The sequence below is a fragment of the Otolemur garnettii genome, unplaced genomic scaffold, assembly GCF_000181295.1.
Source record: "Otolemur garnettii isolate 467f Iridium unplaced genomic scaffold, OtoGar3 scaffold00152, whole genome shotgun sequence".
In the NCBI taxonomy this organism is placed as follows: domain Eukaryota; kingdom Metazoa; phylum Chordata; class Mammalia; order Primates; family Galagidae; genus Otolemur; species Otolemur garnettii.
The window spans coordinates 212,305-228,081 of NW_003852547.1; the positions used below are offsets into that span (position 1 = coordinate 212,305).

The following is a 15,777-nucleotide window of genomic DNA, read 5'->3' on the forward strand; positions in this document are numbered from 1 at the left end:
AGAGAGAGAGAGAAAATGGGGAAATTGTCAGTGTCTCCCCTGTCTGTATTTCCTGGGCTTGGAGGCTCTGGCCCTCTGGGCAAAGGGTCCCCGACTTGAGCCCTGGGGTTTCTAGAACAGAACTCCAGATCCTTGACCTCTGCTTAGGGACTGTGCTGAGTGGTGTGACCTTTTAGAGATATGTAAACTGAGGACTAGGGACCCTCAGGGCTTGCTGGAGGTGACCACACAGGCCCCAGCATTTTGAGATTTATTTTCATGCTGCTCCCTCACCTCCTCAGCTTAGGGGAGTGGTTAGGAGGGGAGTGGCTCCCTGAGCTGCTCCCTGTTGGGCACTCTATTTTGTGGGGGGAGAACAGATTTCCTATAACCTTGAAGTTGAGAGAGTTCCTTCCTCATTGGAGTGAGTTCGAGCACATTAAGACTAAGTCATTTACCACGAGAGAGTCCCCAGGAGCCAGCACAAGTTGCAGTCCCCACTGCTTTGGCAGCATTGCCCAGCCCAGGGCTGGCACTTAGGCAGCCTATGGAAATGCTTGATAAAGGGATGCTTGAGCCCCACTTGTGCTCCTGTCTGTTTACTAAACCCTCACTGTGCTTTGGGTCATGTCTGGACACAGATGAATCAATCTACCACCCCCCCCCCCAAAAAAGCCCTCACAGTGCTTACCTCATTTCTAGGTAATGAGGTGTAGTGGAGACAGGCTGCCTGGACTTGAATCCCTGCCACTTACTAGCTGGGTGACCTTTAGCAAGTTTCTTGAACTCAGTCTTCTCCTGAGTAAAAGGGAGGTAAGGATGGTGGCTGTGATTGCATAGGTTCATGCAGGTATAGTCTAGGACAGCATCTGGTACATGCTAAACCCTCATTAGAGCCAGTAGTCACAGTTGTCCTCACTATAGGGAGGAGACAGAGAGCTGTATCACAGGATAGAAAAGTCAGAAAATGCTCACAGTGGCCCCAGGGAGCAGAGGAGGTGAGGGCCTTGGGGTGGGCATGGAGATCAGGGAGTGCTTACCAAATGAGCATTTGAGTCACAGCCATGGCCTGGCCAGGAGGCTGGGACACCCCATAGACTTCAAAAAGAGAGTGTGGCTTGGGAAGGGATGCAGAAGAGACTTGCCCTGTGTTGCCCGTAGCTCTGTTGCCTGCATGCGGACGTGCTGAGCTCCCTGGGCCCCAAGGAGGTCAAGAAGGCGTTCCTTGACTTCTGCCACAGCTTCCTGGATAAGACCGCGGTGAGAGACTTCACAAGTCCCCAGTAACCCACACTCTGCCTAGCCCTGAGAGCCACTGTGTGCCCCAGTGCCTGCCTGGCTGAGGGCAGCCTGTTCAGGGGCAGCTTCCAGTCCAGGCCTTCCCCATCAGGCCTCCTGGGCTGCAGTCCACCTCTCCTTGTCCTCCCTCACTTCAGTCTCTCTCCTGGGCAGGTTCTGCGGGTGTCCGTTCCTCCTAGTGTGGCCTTCGAACTTGGTAAGATGAAGAAGAGGGAACTAGGGTGGGGGAGAGGTCTTTCCCAGAAGGCACACAGTGGGGTGGGGAGAGCAGGGGAGGCCATATTCCCCTGCTCTTCGAGAGTAGCCAAGACTCATTCATTTCTTCAGCCCAGACCCATTCATTCCTTCTTGGCAGTAGCAGCCCAAGCAAGAGTGACCTTTGGAGTCCAAGGATGGGTGGGGACCTTGGTCTAAGTGACTGGGGAGCTGGTCCTCAGGCTGCGCATGTCCCTGCAGACCGCACACGTCCTGACCTCTTATCCGAGGATGTCCAGCGACGGTTTGTGCAGGAGGTCGTGCAGAGCCAGCAGGCAGTCGTGGGTCGGCAGCTAGAGGACTTCCGTTCCAAGCGGCTCATGGGCATGACACCCTGGGAGCAGGAGCTGGCCCAGCTGGAGGCCTGGGTTGGGCGAGACAGAGCCAGCTTCGAGGCCCGGGAGCGGCATGTAGCTGAGCGGCTGCTGACCCACCTGGAGGAGATGCAGTGAGTGGGCCAGCCCCTCCCCAGCCACTGGGGCACCCCGCTGCCTCCGGTACATTTCATCTCTGGTGTGTGGGCTCACTCTTCAGCTCAGGGTCCCTTTCTTAGCATTTAGGGTGACCCTTCTCCCAGGCCTGGCATCTAGGTCCTCCTACTGTTTCCAGGTCTTATCTGTGGTCTGGTGCTTGGTCCCATCCTCCCAGACCAGATATCCTCCTCCCACTTATAATGGTCCTTTCCAGTCACTTCTGGCTTCTACCATCTCCCCCTCTCTACCTCTTCTCTCCCTGCCCATCCTAGGGGAAGACAGCCTCCAGACTAGGTGGCAAGGGCCCCAGGCTTAGCAAGTTTGTCACGTACATCTTTCTTCTCCCTACAGACATACCATCTCTACCGATGAAGAAAAGAGGTGATGGAGAAGGGAGGATGGTGGGGAGAGGCATGTGAGCGCCTGTGTCTGAGGGAGGAGGGGCTGGGGGTCTGGACCCCTATATCTGAGGGAGGAGGAGCTAGAAGCCCTGGACCCTTGAGTCTGAGGGAAGACGGGGCTGGGGACCAGACTCCTGTGTCTGAGGAAGGAGGGGGCTGAGGACCAGACCCCTGACTCTGAGGGAGGGGGAACTGGGGACCAGACTCCTGTGTCTCAGGGAGGAGGAGCTAGGGACCCTGGACCTCTGGAGCTTAGGCATTGAGCAACGTCCTAAACCCTGTCTTTTTAATTTTTTTTTTTTTTAATGGAGACAGAGTCTTACTCAGTCGTCCTAGGGTTGAGTATCCTGGCATCATAGCTCCCAGCAGCCTCAACCTCTTGAGCTCAAGTGATTCTCTTGCCTCAGCCTCCCGAATAGCTGGGACTACAAGTGTCTGCCATAACACCCGGCTATTTTCTTTTTTAGAGACAGGGTCTCACTCTTGGTCAGGCTGATCTTAACCCTGTGAGCTCAAGCAATCCACTCAAGCAATCCCAGAGTGCTGGGATTACAGGCTTGAGCCACTGACCCTGTCTTTTTAAACCTTCTTTCCTCAGGGACTCACATGAAATAGTTGTGGGGTTAGCAAGTAAAAGCTGGGTCTCTGCCTCTAGGGACAGTATATGTGCGCATTTGTGTGTCTGATGGGCCCTCATGGACCCCTCCCCTCCCCACAGTGCTGCTGTGGTCAATGCCATCGGCCTGTACATGCGTCACCTTGGGGTGCGGACCAAGAGTGGGGACAAGAAGTCGGGGAGGAACTTCTTCCGGAAAAAGGTGCTTCCCTCAGTGCCTGGTCCTTTCCTCTGCAGAGACACCCCTGCCCCCGCCCCCCCACCAAGAGAGCCTCATAACTCTGGACACATGGGGTCAATCCACTTTGTTGGTGTCTCAGAAATGCTCAGGTCCCTCCTGCCCCTCATCCTCTCATAGGTGATGGGGAACCGGCGGTCAGATGAACCTCCCAAGACCAAAAAAGGACTGAGCAGCATCCTGGATGCTGCCCGCTGGAACCGGGGAGAACCCCAGGGTAAGGTGGTCCTGGCCTCTGCCTTGCCCTGTCCTGTTGTCCCAAGACCACAAGCCCCTCACTGTCCCATTCTCTTGTTTCAGCTCCAGATTTTCGACACCTCAAAGGCGAGGTTGATGGTAAAAGACTTGTAGCCAGAGCATCCACTGGGGGGACTAAAGGAGGAGGGGCTGGGGTCTTAGACTCCTGGGTCTAAGGGAACGGGGGCTGGGAGCCTGGACCACTGGGTCTGAGGGAAAAGGAGGGATCTGTTGGTGATGAGGAAGAGGGGCTGGGTACACAGCATCTTGGACCTCCCAGGTGCCATGAGTCGGATCTGCTGTTCTCTCATTTCCTTCTTTCTCCTGTGCTATCTCCATAGCTGAGAAGCCAGGCCTTACGGACCGGAAGGGAGTCCTGGGTATGCCCTCTCGGGACCGGAATCTTGGGGCTCCTGGGCAGGACAGCCCTGGAGTCTCTCTGCACTCTCTGTCTGGGGATAGCCCAGACCGGGAAGCAGGTGAGAGTATGGGTGGGGGTTCACAGGGCAAGGCAGGAGTGGGCCAGGCCCCTGTGGCACCCCCAAGAAAGAAACCTTTCCCTGCCAGACTTTCCCTTGCTTCTGGGCACCTACTCTTGGCCACTAACATTACTAATAACTTTCCCCTTCCCTTGGGGTACCCTTCCTGTGCTTCCCTCCCAGACCCTGTCCTCTCCTGGTGCCATGTCTCCCCTCAGCCCCCTTGGCCTCAGGTCTCCGAACCCTGTCTGAGCACAAGGCCACTTGCCCTCTGAGCTGCATTTCCGTATCCCCTTGAATGGTGAGCCTGTGGCCCCATCAGCCTCACCTCTCACAACCTTCAGGGCTATGTGGCTCTCAGCCCCTTGGAGCTCAGACAGCTGCTTGGCCAGGCCTGGGTTCAGATCCTGGCTCTTCTGTTTCCTTGTATCATATCTTAGAAATTGCTCCCTTTTCTGAGTCTAAATTTCCTTATTGCTAAATGGGTTGTATCTAAAAGGCCCAGCTGAGGGGTCAAGGATGTGGCCAGGCATCCAGCCTGGTCCCTGGCCTCAGGATTGCTACTGTCTGGTTGGGTGGGCGGGCTCAGGGGTCACACCAGTGCTATTGCCTCTTCACCTACCTGGCTCCCAGCTACCCACACCCATGTGCTCAGAGGGGTTTTTTTGTTTTGTTATTTTTTGGTTTTGAGTCTCATTTTGTCACCCTCGATACAGTGCCATGGTGCCATAGCTCACAGCAACCTCTGACTCTTGGGCTTAAGTGATTCTCTTGCCTCAGCCTTCCAATTACCTTGGACAACAGGCACCTGCCATATCACCTAGCTATTTTAGAGACAGGGTAGCGCTGTAGCTCAGACTGGTCTCAAACTTGTAAGCTAGAATGATCTGCCCACCTTGGCCTCCCGGAATGCTAGGATTACAGGCGTGAGCCACCGTGCCTGGCCCAGAAGTCTTAATATCTACCCCCCATGGAAGTACAGAGCAGCCACTTGGTGTCTGCCAGGGACGGGGCAGCTACAACTCCCCTCTGTTCAATAGTAGAGGAAACTCAAGCCCTGGGTCTCATCACTGCAGACGAGCCAGCCTTGCTCACCCCCTCCACCCTTGTAGGTGCTGACACCCCCCTGGAGCTGGGGGACCCACCCCTGCAGGGCCCAACCAGCCTGGAGCCTCCAGCACCCCCAGAAAGCATCGAGGAGGGAGCAGAGACAGAGAGGTACCCAGGCCAGCGGAGGCTTACAGCAATGCGGGGCAGGGATGGGGTCTGCTCCCACGCTCCTCTCCTGCTCTTCCTCATCTTCCCACTCCTCTCCCTTCTTTTTCCTTCTCCCCCTTTTCTTTTCTCACCTCCTTCCTTCTTCCTCCCTTTTATCTTTTCTCCCTTCTCCCCCTCCTCTCCCTCCATCCTCCTTTCCTTCCCCTCCTCCTCCTCTCCTGCTGGATTTTCTTCCCCTCTGCTTCTGCCTGCCCTCCATTTCCTTTCCCCTTCTCTTGCCAGCTGAGCTGCTGCCTTGCTCCTGCCTCTCAGTGCCCCACCCTCTGTGCTCCACACCCGCACCCGGGGGGCCCTGTCCCCCTTAGAATTGGGGGACAGGCTCCGCCCCCTGCCTGTCCTTGTGCTGCTGCTTTGGGGACCCTGTGGTGGGTGTGGGGAAGTGGGTCAGTCCATCTGGGTCTACTTCTGACCCTGTGCCCCTCTCTCCCCAGAAGGTGGAAGAGGTGGGTGCCTGGGCCCTGGGCGGCCGGGAGGGCTAGACCCTCCCCCATTTCTCCAGCCCCTTCCCTCCCCCATGGCCAGCCCCTCCCCTTCACCCCCAGTGAGGGCTGGGTGGGGACATCACCCTCCCAGGTGAAGAGCTAAGTATGGAAATCCTTCCCTCTGTCTCCATCCCCCTGCCATGGGGAAGGGAGGGGGTTGGTCTTGTGTTCCACACTGGGTTCCCTTCCCCTTCCCCACCAGGCTTCAGTGTCCCTCCTGGCTACCCCCAGCACCCCTAAAATCACACTACTCCTCTGACTCTGCTCTCTTCTGTTGCATGTGATCCCTGTCCTGGTCTCCCCATCTCTGTCTTGGACTTTGCCCATCCCTGTCCCTTCCTCACCTATCCTGATCTCTCCCCATCTCTGTCCTTGTCCTGGTCTCTCCCTGTCTCTGTCCCTCTCCTGGTTTCACCTTTCTCTGTCATTGTCCTGGTCTCTCCCTGTCTTGGTCCCATCTTGGTCTCCCCTGTCTTGGTCCCTGTCCTGGTCTCTCCTGGTCTCTGTACCTGTCCTGATCTCCCCTGTCTCTGTCCCTGTCCTGGTCTCCCCTGTCTCTGTCCCTGTCCTGGTCTTCCCTGTCTCTGTCTCTGTCCTGGTCTCTCCTCATCTCTGTCCTTGTCTTGGTCTCTCCTTATCTCGGTTCCGGCCACTGCCTGATTCTGTCCTTGGCCTCGGGGTCCAGGCTATCAGGGCGTCTGGGGCGCTCAGAGAGCCTGCGGGTGAGTGACCGCCGCCGGCCTTCCCGGGGCAGCCTCGGGGCTAAGGGCCGGGGTGGGGGCCGCTCCAGAAGCGACGTGGACATGGACCCCAGCTCTGCCACGGCTGTGCTTGGCCCTGCCCGACGAGCCACGTAGGTCACTCCCCCCTCCACCACCATCCACTGAGGAAGCCTGGAGAGTCAGGGAGGGGGGTTGTTGCCAGAGTCACAGAGAAATGGGCATCAGACATGGAGGTCACTGAGAGCCACCTGCGGTCACTGGCCTTAGAGAAGGAGTGGGTGGAACACTTCTAGAGATTTGGGGATGGTCCACAGCACAGGCCACCCTGGGAGCATCAAATGTTGACGCCATGCAAAGGGGCTGAACACTAAGGAATCAAAGGTTCCCTAAGGTGGGGCCTTAACAAGACCTCTGTCCACAGCCCTGAGCCTGGAGATGAGGCCGAGCCGGGGCGGTCAGGACTAGAGCTGGAACCAGAAGAGCCTCCGGGCTGGCGGGAGCTTGTACCCCCAGACACCCTGCATAGTCTCCCCAAGAGCCAGGTGAAGCGGCAGGAGGTCATCAGCGGTGAGTGTCACCCTGCCTGCCCTGTGTTGCCAAGGACACAGTTCAGCTCTAGCAAAGGCAGAGGCCAATGAATACAGAGAGATGTTCACCTTGGTGGTATTTACCATGAGAAAGACTTGAAGGCAGTTCCAACCTATTCCAAGGTCAAATTGTTTCAGCCGAGAATAATTGGTTACATAAATTATAGGATGGCTGCTAGATGGGATATGAATGCAGCTGTCAATGTGACATGTCCAAGAACTTTTAGCAGTTCAGGACAATGCTGGTGTGAAGAGCCAGAAACAGTACATAAAATTGTATTTCTGGTGTAAGCCTTTGTTTCCTTATTTGTGAACCGTGGGTACTATTAGTTCCCACCTCCAGACATTGTCATGAAGATGACGTGATTTGAGTGCAGTTTGGTGAGCACAGAAGCTCCATTAATGGGGTTGTTCTCAGTATGAGAACTATCTCTCAGTATGGAGAGATAGTAGGTGTGTCATTTTAATCTTGATTTTTTTTTTCTGTGCTTTGTAATTGTACATAAGGGGAGAGCAGTGGCAGAATTAGAATACTTTCAGAAGCTTGTTTGAACTTTTATTCACAGGTCACTTAATAGAACATAACTCATTTAGAGTTACTTTTAGAAAGGTACTCATTGGGAATTGTTAGGGCAGTAGGTGAACACTTTTTTGGGTCACAAATCCCTCCAAGGATATGATAAAAATATGAGTAGTGCTATTCTATAGAACTTTCTGGAATGATGGAAATGTACTTTATCTGCCTGGTAACCACCAGCCACACATGGATGTTGAGCACTTGACATTCAGTGAATACAACTGAGGACTAAATTTTAAATTTTCATTTTATTTTAATTAATTAAAATGTAAAGAGCTGTACGTGGCTGGTGGCTACCACATTGGACAGCATAGCAATTTTTCTCTCCCGAAAAATATGCATAACACACAAAATTATGCATTTAGTCTCAGGGGATTTCTGGGCCCCTGGAACTCATGCGTGTACCCTCTCTGGATCTGAGGCTGTCAGCCTATGCAGAGAGAGAATCACTGCACCAGAACGGAGGCTGAGAAAATGGCTGGACAGTTAGTTAGACATCGAAAACAGCTGCAAGCTTGCTGGCAGGGTGACGGGGGGCTGCTCCACCAACTCATCCTGGTTTGCCCAGGACTTTCCCAGTTTTTTTTTTTTTTTTCTTGAGACAGAATCTTACTCTGTCACTCTGGGTAGAGTGCCATTGCGTCTTAGCTCACAGCAACCTCATACTCTTGGGCTCAAGCAATCCTCTTGCCAAAGCCTCCTGAGTAGCTGGGACTATTGGTGCTGTCCACAATGCCCAGCTAATTTTTCTGTTTTTAATAGAGACAAGGTCTCACTCTTGCTTAGGCTGATCTCTGAGCTCCAGCAATCCACCCCAACTAGGATTACAGGCATGAACCACTGCACCTGGCTGACTTTCCCAGTTTTATCACTAAATGTCCTATGATAGATAAACTAGGACCATGGGTCTCCTGGCTGGCTGCCATGGCAAAAAGAGAAAGGCAGTGTCTCGAGGAGCTCTCAGTGGCTGCTTAAGGGAGCAAATGACTCTACCTAGAGAGAGCCCCCCACCCCCCACCAACATCTGGGAAGTATTCCCTCCTGCTCATTCCCCCAAACTGCCCCCATAGTCTGCACTATCCTTCATATGCTTCCTGCTTTGGTGGCTCTGCAGAGCTGCTGGTGACTGAGGCGGCCCACGTGCGCATGCTGCGGGTGCTCCATGACCTCTTCTACCAGCCCATGGCGGATGGGGGCTTCTTCTCCCTGGAGGAGCTACAGAACATCTTTCCCAGCCTGGATGAGCTCATCGAAGTGCATTGTGAGTGCAGGGCTGAAGACCCTCTGCTCACCCCACCTCTGTCTTCCTCATTTGCAGCCTCTGCAGTAACCCTGCAGCCAGCATGCTCTCTTTGAGCACCTGTAGGGGCAGCCTCTGTTCCCACACTGGAGACAACCCACCATGACCCCCAGCACTCACACTTGGCAGAGACAGACATGTCATCTAAGCACATGGGGGTGGGGGACAGGCTCACCAGCCTCAAGGATCAGACACAGATGTACCTGCAACCTGGCCCCCATCACTCTCAACCACATCTCACACACCACCTTCCGGGGCCTAACAGAGTACCTACCCCCTTTCCTCACTGCCCCTCACAGCTTTGTTCCTTGATCGCCTGATGAAGCGGAGACAGGACAGTGGCTACCTCATTGAAGAGATTGGAGATGTGCTGCTGGCCCGGGTGAGGGTGCCCAGCCACCCCCTTCTCCTTGCCCGGGGCCCCCAGGGTCCAGGTCCTAAGTTCTCCCTGCTTGAGTACCAGGGCTGGGACCCCAAGTCTGTCCTTTGGCGCTAGGCTTCCATTCCCATGTGGGGCTCTATTCTTGCCCATCCCTCCTGAGACACCTCCCTGGCCTGAATCTCTCTGTAGTTTGATGGTGCTGAGGGTTCCTGGTTCCAGAAAATCTCCTCTCGCTTCTGCAGCCGCCAGTCATTTGCCTTAGAGCAGCTCAAAGCCAAACAGCGCAAGGAACCTCGATTCTGTGCCTTTGTACAGGTGAGGTGAGGGTCGTGGATCCCCGGAAGAAGGGGCCTGGGGACGTAGACTCCTAGGAGAGGGCTGGGCCAGCCCTGGGGTGAGCCTGAGGCCTGGGTCATTTCAGCTCTGTTTCCCCCTCAGGAGGCGGAGAGCCGACCACGGTGTCGCCGCCTACAGCTAAAGGACATGATCCCCACAGAGATGCAGCGCCTCACCAAGTACCCCCTGCTCCTGCAGAGCATCGGGCACAACACAGGTACTGCCTGCCCAGCCAGCTCCTCTGGGCCTCAGCTCTCCTCTCACTCACCTTGGGCGCCACACCAGGAGCCTCCAAGGTGAGGGCTCACTGGAGCTGGTCTCTCCTTGGCCCGCAGAAGAGCCCACAGAACGAGAAAAAGTGGAGCGAGCTGCTGAGTGCTGCCGTGAAATCCTGCACCACGTCAACCAAGCTGTGCGTGACATGGAGGACCTGCTGGTGAGCCTCAGCGTAGCTGGAGCGGGGCTGGGGGTAGTGTGTGGGCAGGAAGCAGCCCTACCTCTGCTTGCCCAGAGGTCAGGCCTGACTCCTGGCTTGTCCGCTCAGAGTCTGTGTGTCCAGGGCTTGGCCTGGCCCTCAGCAACTTCCTCTCAGGGGTCATTGTGGGTCAGTCGCAACACCGAGGGCTTGTCCCTCTAACACTGGTGTCTCTGCCCCCAGCGTCTCAAGGATTATCAGCGGCGTCTGGATTTGTCCCACCTTCGGCAAAGCAGTGACCCCATGCTGAGCGAGTTCAAGGTGCACCCTGACTGCCTTCCCCTCCCTCCCCACTCCTACCTTGGCCCTGCTCCTCTGGGGATTCTTTGCAAGAGTCCCCAGCCCACCCTGCCCTCCATCAGGGCCCCTGTGATTCCTCCCCCATGATCATCCCCACACTTCCCACCTCTCGCCTGTGTGGTCCATCACTGTCTCCTGTACCCAGAATCTGGACATCACTAAGAAGAAGTTGGTCCATGAGGGCCCACTGACATGGCGGGTGACAAAGGACAAGGCTGTGGGTGAGTGCAAGGCTGGTAGCAGCAGGCGGGAAGTGGGGGGATGGCAGGGAGCCAAGCCTCACGGAGGGCAGTGTGTGCCTCAGCTCCCACCCCCACCCCACCCCGTGCAGAGGTCCACGTGCTGTTGCTGGACGACCTGCTGCTGCTGCTCCAGCGCCAAGATGAGCGGTTGCTGCTCAAGTCACACAGCCGGACGCTCACACCCACGCCGGATGGCAAGACCATGCTGCGGCCTGTGCTGCGGCTCACCTCTGCCATGACCCGCGAGGTGGCCACCGGTGAGCACGGCAGTTAGGCTTGTCTAAGCAGAGCTGCCCCATGAGCAGGAAGTAGAACCTTCTAGAGAACAGGGAACAGGCATTCTGAGGAAGGGGATGCTGTGAACGGGGTGGCCTTATGGCTGAGGTAGTGTGGGCAGCGCCGAGTTAAGCGGGTTTCCTGAGTGAGTGGGAACCTGTCCCAGGGGTTTCTACAGAGGCTGGTGCTCTGATACTGCTTGGGAAGGGTAGGGAGCCCAGAGAGGAGGGATTGAGATTTGCAAACATGCTGCCTAGAAGGGACCTGCCTAGGAGGTCCACCAGGGCCACAGATGCTGGGAGTGGCTTTGTGGTGGGAGTGGCTAGAGGTTTTGTTGCCTGATTCCATGGGGTGGGGGGTGAAAGGGAGGGCTGAGGAGGGAGCCCTGGATGCTTATTAGCAGGACATTGAGGGGTGAATTGAGTCATGAGAGCCCTGATGGTGCCACCTCCAGGGTTGGGGGGCTTCCCCAGCCTCCAGCTTCTGCTCTGGAAGGGGTCCACATTGGCAGGGCCCTCGCTCTGAGCCCCATCTCCTCTCCCCACCCTCTCCCACCTCCTGCAGATCACAAGGCTTTCTACGTCATTTTTACCTGGGACCAGGAGGCCCAGATTTATGAGCTGGTGGCACAGACTGTGTCGGAGCGGAAGAAGTGAGGAGGGATTCGGTTCTGAGCATGGGTGGGGAGGCCCAGGCCTCTGAGCTCCCAGAGACAGTGAGGGGCTGTGGGGGCCCTGGCAAAGGACCTGGGGTACTAACTGCCCAGGGGCTTGGCCTATCTCCCCAGCTGGTGTGCCCTCATCACTGAGACCGCCGGATCCCTAAAGGTTCCTGCCCCTGCCTCCCGCCCTAAGCCCCGGCCCAGCCCTAGCAGGTGAGGGGGGCCAGGGAGGGAGCTAGAGTTTCAGTAGGTTAGGAGGCAGAGCTGGCTGTCCTGTGTATCCCTAGAACCCAAGCCCGAACTCTCAAGGTGTGTATGTGTATGTATGTGTGTGTACGTGTGCCAACCTCGCCATGGCCCTTTCTGTCTCCTATCTCCGGGCCTCTCTGTCCTTCATTGTCTGGGCCTCTCTGTCTCCTGGCCTCGAGCCCAGACCTCCCCATGTCCCCACCTCCAGCTCTCTGTCTCCCTGTCCCTGTTGCTCCCTGGGGCCAGGGATGTGGGGTCACCTAGCACTTGTTCTTCTCAGCACCCGAGAACCCCTCCTCAGCAGCTCTGAGAACGGCAATGGTGGCCGAGAGATGCCTCCAGCTGATGGTGAGGCCAGCGGGCAGTGGGGGAGGGACTGGCTGGGGATGTCCCGGGTAATGAGAGGTGTCTTTCAGAAGCCAAGCAGGATCTGAGCACCCTCCCTGTTCCCCCACCCAGCCCGGACAGAGAGAATCCTCAATGACCTCCTGCCCTTCTGCAGACCAGGCCCTGAGGGCCAGCTTGCTGCCACAGCCCTTCGGAAAGGTAGCCACCAGTTCTGCCCCCTCCTGGGCAGCCACTAGCCCAAACTGCCTCTGTTCCAACTGGAGCAAGCCTCTGCCTTTCAAATTTCCGTATGCCCAGCTGTCAGAAAACAAGTGCACCTTGCCCACCCAGCCTGCACCACCGTCTCCAGTGGCCTCATGTCTTTTCTTCCTTGACCCTAAATTCATCCTCTTCCTGGACACATCTCCATCCTTATGGCCTTCCTGCCCCTGTCCTAACCCTAACCCCATCTCTGTACCCCTTTTTAATCTCCCAACCCCATTTGCTCAGCTTTGCTTGGTGCCCACCCTCCATCCCTTGGGCCTCACCACCTGGCCTGTCCCCTTTGGAATTGCCCTTCTGAACCTCAGCCCAAACCTCTGTCCCCCCTGACTCCACCCCTTTGTCTGGGCCAGTGCTGTCCCTGAAGCAGCTCCTGTTGCCTGCGGAGGAAGACAGTGGGGCAGGGCCTCCCCGAGACAGGGATGGGGTCCCAGGGGGTGGCCCCCTGAGCCCAGCGCAGACCCAGGAGATCCAGGAGAACCTGCTCAGCCTGGAGGAGATCATAAAGCAGCTGGAGGTAGGATGGGGCACGGGGGACCCTGAGCGGGCTGGGGAAGGAGGGGACCCCCCTTACTAGTAACCCCCCCAGGAGTTGGAGGAGGAATTCTGCCGCCTGCGACCCCTCCTGTCTCAGCTCGGGGGGAACCCTGTCCCCAATCCTGGCTGCACCTGAGGCCCCTGTCCAGGCAGGTGAGTGGGGGACCTAGGGGTGGGTGCTGCCCTGAAAGAAGGGGCCAGAGAGGGCACTGCAGGTGCTCCTGTCCCCTCCAGCCCCACTGTCTCTCCCTCTGTCTTTGTCTTTTCTAAATCTCCCTGTTCTACCTCCTCTCACTTCTGCCCACCTTCCTTTCTCTCTCCTTGCTCCCTGTTTCCCCCTCTCCATCTCTCCCTGTCTCCCTTCTCCTACATGCTCTAGGCCTTTTGCAAGGAGAGGAATGGGGAGAGGACGTGTAGGGGGCCACCCCCCCCCACCCACACAGCTGCTGAAGCATCTCATACCCCGAGGGCCTGAAGAGAGGGAGCTGTTGCTTAGGTCATGCCTGGGAGAGGCCCAGCTGGGGTCACTGTGTCCCCATTGGCCTCAGTCTTCTCTCCCTCCTGCTTCTGCTTGGGGGAGGACTCAGGGCTTCATTCCGGGGTGGGCACCACAGTGACCCCCAGGTCCCGGGCTATCTCAGTATTGTTTGTGGGGGCCACCCCTCTACCCCCCACCCCTAAGTGCCTTTGCTCTGTTTTTATACCCTGAATTGGAGGTTTATTTTTTAATATATATTATCTAAAGAGAAGTCTGTGTTTGTGAGGGTAAGGTGGGCCCTGGTGTGGTTCTGGAACCCTCCGTGACTGGCGTCAACATCCCAGTCTACCCGGCTCGTTGCCTTTGTGCCTCTTGCCTTTGTCCGGTTTCTCATTCATTCATTCCTTAAACAGTTACTCCCCAGGTACCCCCACACCCTCCCTCCCAGCTCCTACCCTCAAAGCCCCATGGTTGACACTGGGTGCCCCTTGTCTCACTCTGTTCTTTTATTTTTGTAGTAAACTCTGAAAGTAGCTGTGGGGTTCATGGGGAACTGTTGGGGGGGCCCTCCTGGGCAGAGGCCGGGGGCGGGGTTATTGCTCTGAGCTCCCTGTCCCCAGGGGGGCCTGTATGGGAGGGTGTCAGGACTAGGGCTGGCACAGGGGGTCGCAGACACAGCCGCACAAACACACAGGTCACAGCACAGGGGTGGGTGCGGGGAGGCTGGGCATCATATTGCACTTAGGGAGTGGGGCCAGGCAGGGACCCCCTTAAACTGCAGCCTGGGGAGGAGGCTGGAGGCCATCATGTTCTTTCCCCTTGCTGTGGAGGAGGAGGAGAGACCTCTACTTTAGGGCTGGGGAATAGGAGCCTGGGGCAGTGACTTGCGGGCCCTGGAATGGTGCCAAGGGTAGTCATGGGCCTTGGACAGTGCATTGAGGGCAGACAGGCAGCTGCCCTGGGCCCCACCTCCACAGAATCCATCACCCCATGCCTGCTCAGCTGCCAGTCCCCCCTTTGCCCACCTTGGCCTTGGGGGGCACAGGGAGACCCTCATCACCCTCACTGTCAGAGCTGCAGTCGCTGACATCGGTGATCTCCAGCTCTGAGTCGCTGTCCTCCTTCCCACCCAGTGCAGCCTCAGGACCCCCAGCCCCAGGCAGCGCTAAGCGGGGGGCCGCTGCCAGGCCTGAGGGACGCTCAGGGCCCAGGCCTTCCCCTGCTGTAGCCAGCAGAGGTGTAGCTGTGGGGCCTCCCCCTGCCCCTACTGAGGGCAGGTGGCCCAGGGAGTTGGCCAGAGGGTTGGGGTAGAAGTGTGGGGGGTAGAGAGAGGGAGGGAGCTTGGGGAAGGGGCCTGTGAGGTATGGGTTAAAGTTCCAGGGGTACTCAGGAAAGGTGCGGCCATAAGGACCCAGCAGGCCAGGGGGCTTGGTGTAGCCGGTGGCACCTGGTGGGGCACAGGGGCAGGTCAGGCTGGGCCGTTCCAGCAGCTAGTAAGTAGCTACCTCCTGCCACATCCCACCCCTTCCTCCCCACTGTCCCCTCCCACTGGCATCTTACCACCTTCATGTGTCTCCCTCAGCCCCATCTTCCCCACCCCATCTCCCTATTCCTTTAGCATCCCTGAACACCCTTTTCCCAGCTTACCCCCCTATCCTCCTCTGGCTCTTTTTTTTTTTTTAAGCAGAGTCTCACTTTGTTGCCCTTGGTAGAGTGCCATGGAGTCATAGCTCACAGCAACAACCAGCTCTTGAGCTTAAGTGATTCTCTTGCCTCAGCCTCCCAATTAGCTGGGTCTATAGGCACCCACAACAACGCCCACCTATTTTTTTCGCTGTTGTTGCTGTTGTTTAGCTAGCCTGGGCCAGGTTCAAACCCGCTGCCCTTGGTGTATGTGGCCGATGCCATAACCACTGTGCTATGGGCGCCAAGTCCATTCTCTGGCTTTAAACAGATATGCAGGCACACCAGCCTCACCCTCAGGTCCCCTCCATCCTGTCCTCCAGTCTTTCATCCTTCTCCCTCAGACACAAGCAGCATCCCCCCTGCTCAGCACCCCTGAGCCCCCCAGGCTCTTCTTACCAGAGCCCAGGAATGGGAAAGGGCTATCCAGACGCAGTTTGTCCGTCTCAGGGGAAAACAGGGGTGTCCGGGCCCCTGGCTCTCCCAGGCGTGGGGCAGAGAACAGGGTCTGCAGGGTCTGGAGAGGGAGGTGGGAAGGCTCAGATTGACTGCCCCTTGCAAGGTTCATGGCTTGGGAGATACCCCAATCACCCCAGTTCCAGAATCCCAGACTCAAACTCACCTCA

The 15,777-nt window shown here is 56.9% G+C and overlaps 1 protein-coding gene across 4 annotated transcripts in view; it reads left to right on the forward strand.

Annotated features, from left to right (window-relative positions):
• ARHGEF1 (Rho guanine nucleotide exchange factor 1) overlaps window positions 1–13,740 on the forward strand; it is a 20,562-nt gene extending 6,822 nt beyond the window's left edge. For 3 of the 4 annotated variants that reach the window (XM_012811179.2, XM_023518935.1, XM_023518934.1), the window contains exons 5-29: window positions 1,141–1,239; window positions 1,432–1,474; window positions 1,735–1,981; window positions 2,358–2,387; window positions 3,126–3,225; window positions 3,382–3,478; window positions 3,562–3,597; window positions 3,840–3,977; window positions 5,090–5,195; window positions 6,881–7,026; window positions 8,738–8,884; window positions 9,223–9,305; window positions 9,495–9,620; window positions 9,744–9,858; window positions 9,977–10,077; window positions 10,300–10,377; window positions 10,562–10,637; window positions 10,748–10,915; window positions 11,499–11,586; window positions 11,722–11,808; window positions 12,125–12,192; window positions 12,304–12,390; window positions 12,807–12,970; window positions 13,043–13,143; window positions 13,370–13,740. In XM_012811179.2, the coding sequence (XP_012666633.1) occupies window positions 1,141–1,239; window positions 1,432–1,474; window positions 1,735–1,981; window positions 2,358–2,387; window positions 3,126–3,225; window positions 3,382–3,478; window positions 3,562–3,597; window positions 3,840–3,977; window positions 5,090–5,195; window positions 6,881–7,026; window positions 8,738–8,884; window positions 9,223–9,305; window positions 9,495–9,620; window positions 9,744–9,858; window positions 9,977–10,077; window positions 10,300–10,377; window positions 10,562–10,637; window positions 10,748–10,915; window positions 11,499–11,586; window positions 11,722–11,808; window positions 12,125–12,192; window positions 12,304–12,390; window positions 12,807–12,970; window positions 13,043–13,126 (2,514 nt within the window). In that variant the 3' untranslated portion in view covers window positions 13,127–13,143; window positions 13,370–13,740. The remainder of the gene's footprint in view (window positions 1–1,140; window positions 1,240–1,431; window positions 1,475–1,734; window positions 1,982–2,357; window positions 2,388–3,125; window positions 3,226–3,381; window positions 3,479–3,561; window positions 3,598–3,839; window positions 3,978–5,089; window positions 5,196–6,880; window positions 7,027–8,737; window positions 8,885–9,222; window positions 9,306–9,494; window positions 9,621–9,743; window positions 9,859–9,976; window positions 10,078–10,299; window positions 10,378–10,561; window positions 10,638–10,747; window positions 10,916–11,498; window positions 11,587–11,721; window positions 11,809–12,124; window positions 12,193–12,303; window positions 12,391–12,806; window positions 12,971–13,042; window positions 13,144–13,369) is intronic. The other variant, XR_002775668.1, reaches the window with a different exon arrangement.
• The last annotated feature ends 2,037 nt before the right edge of the window (window positions 13,741–15,777 follow it).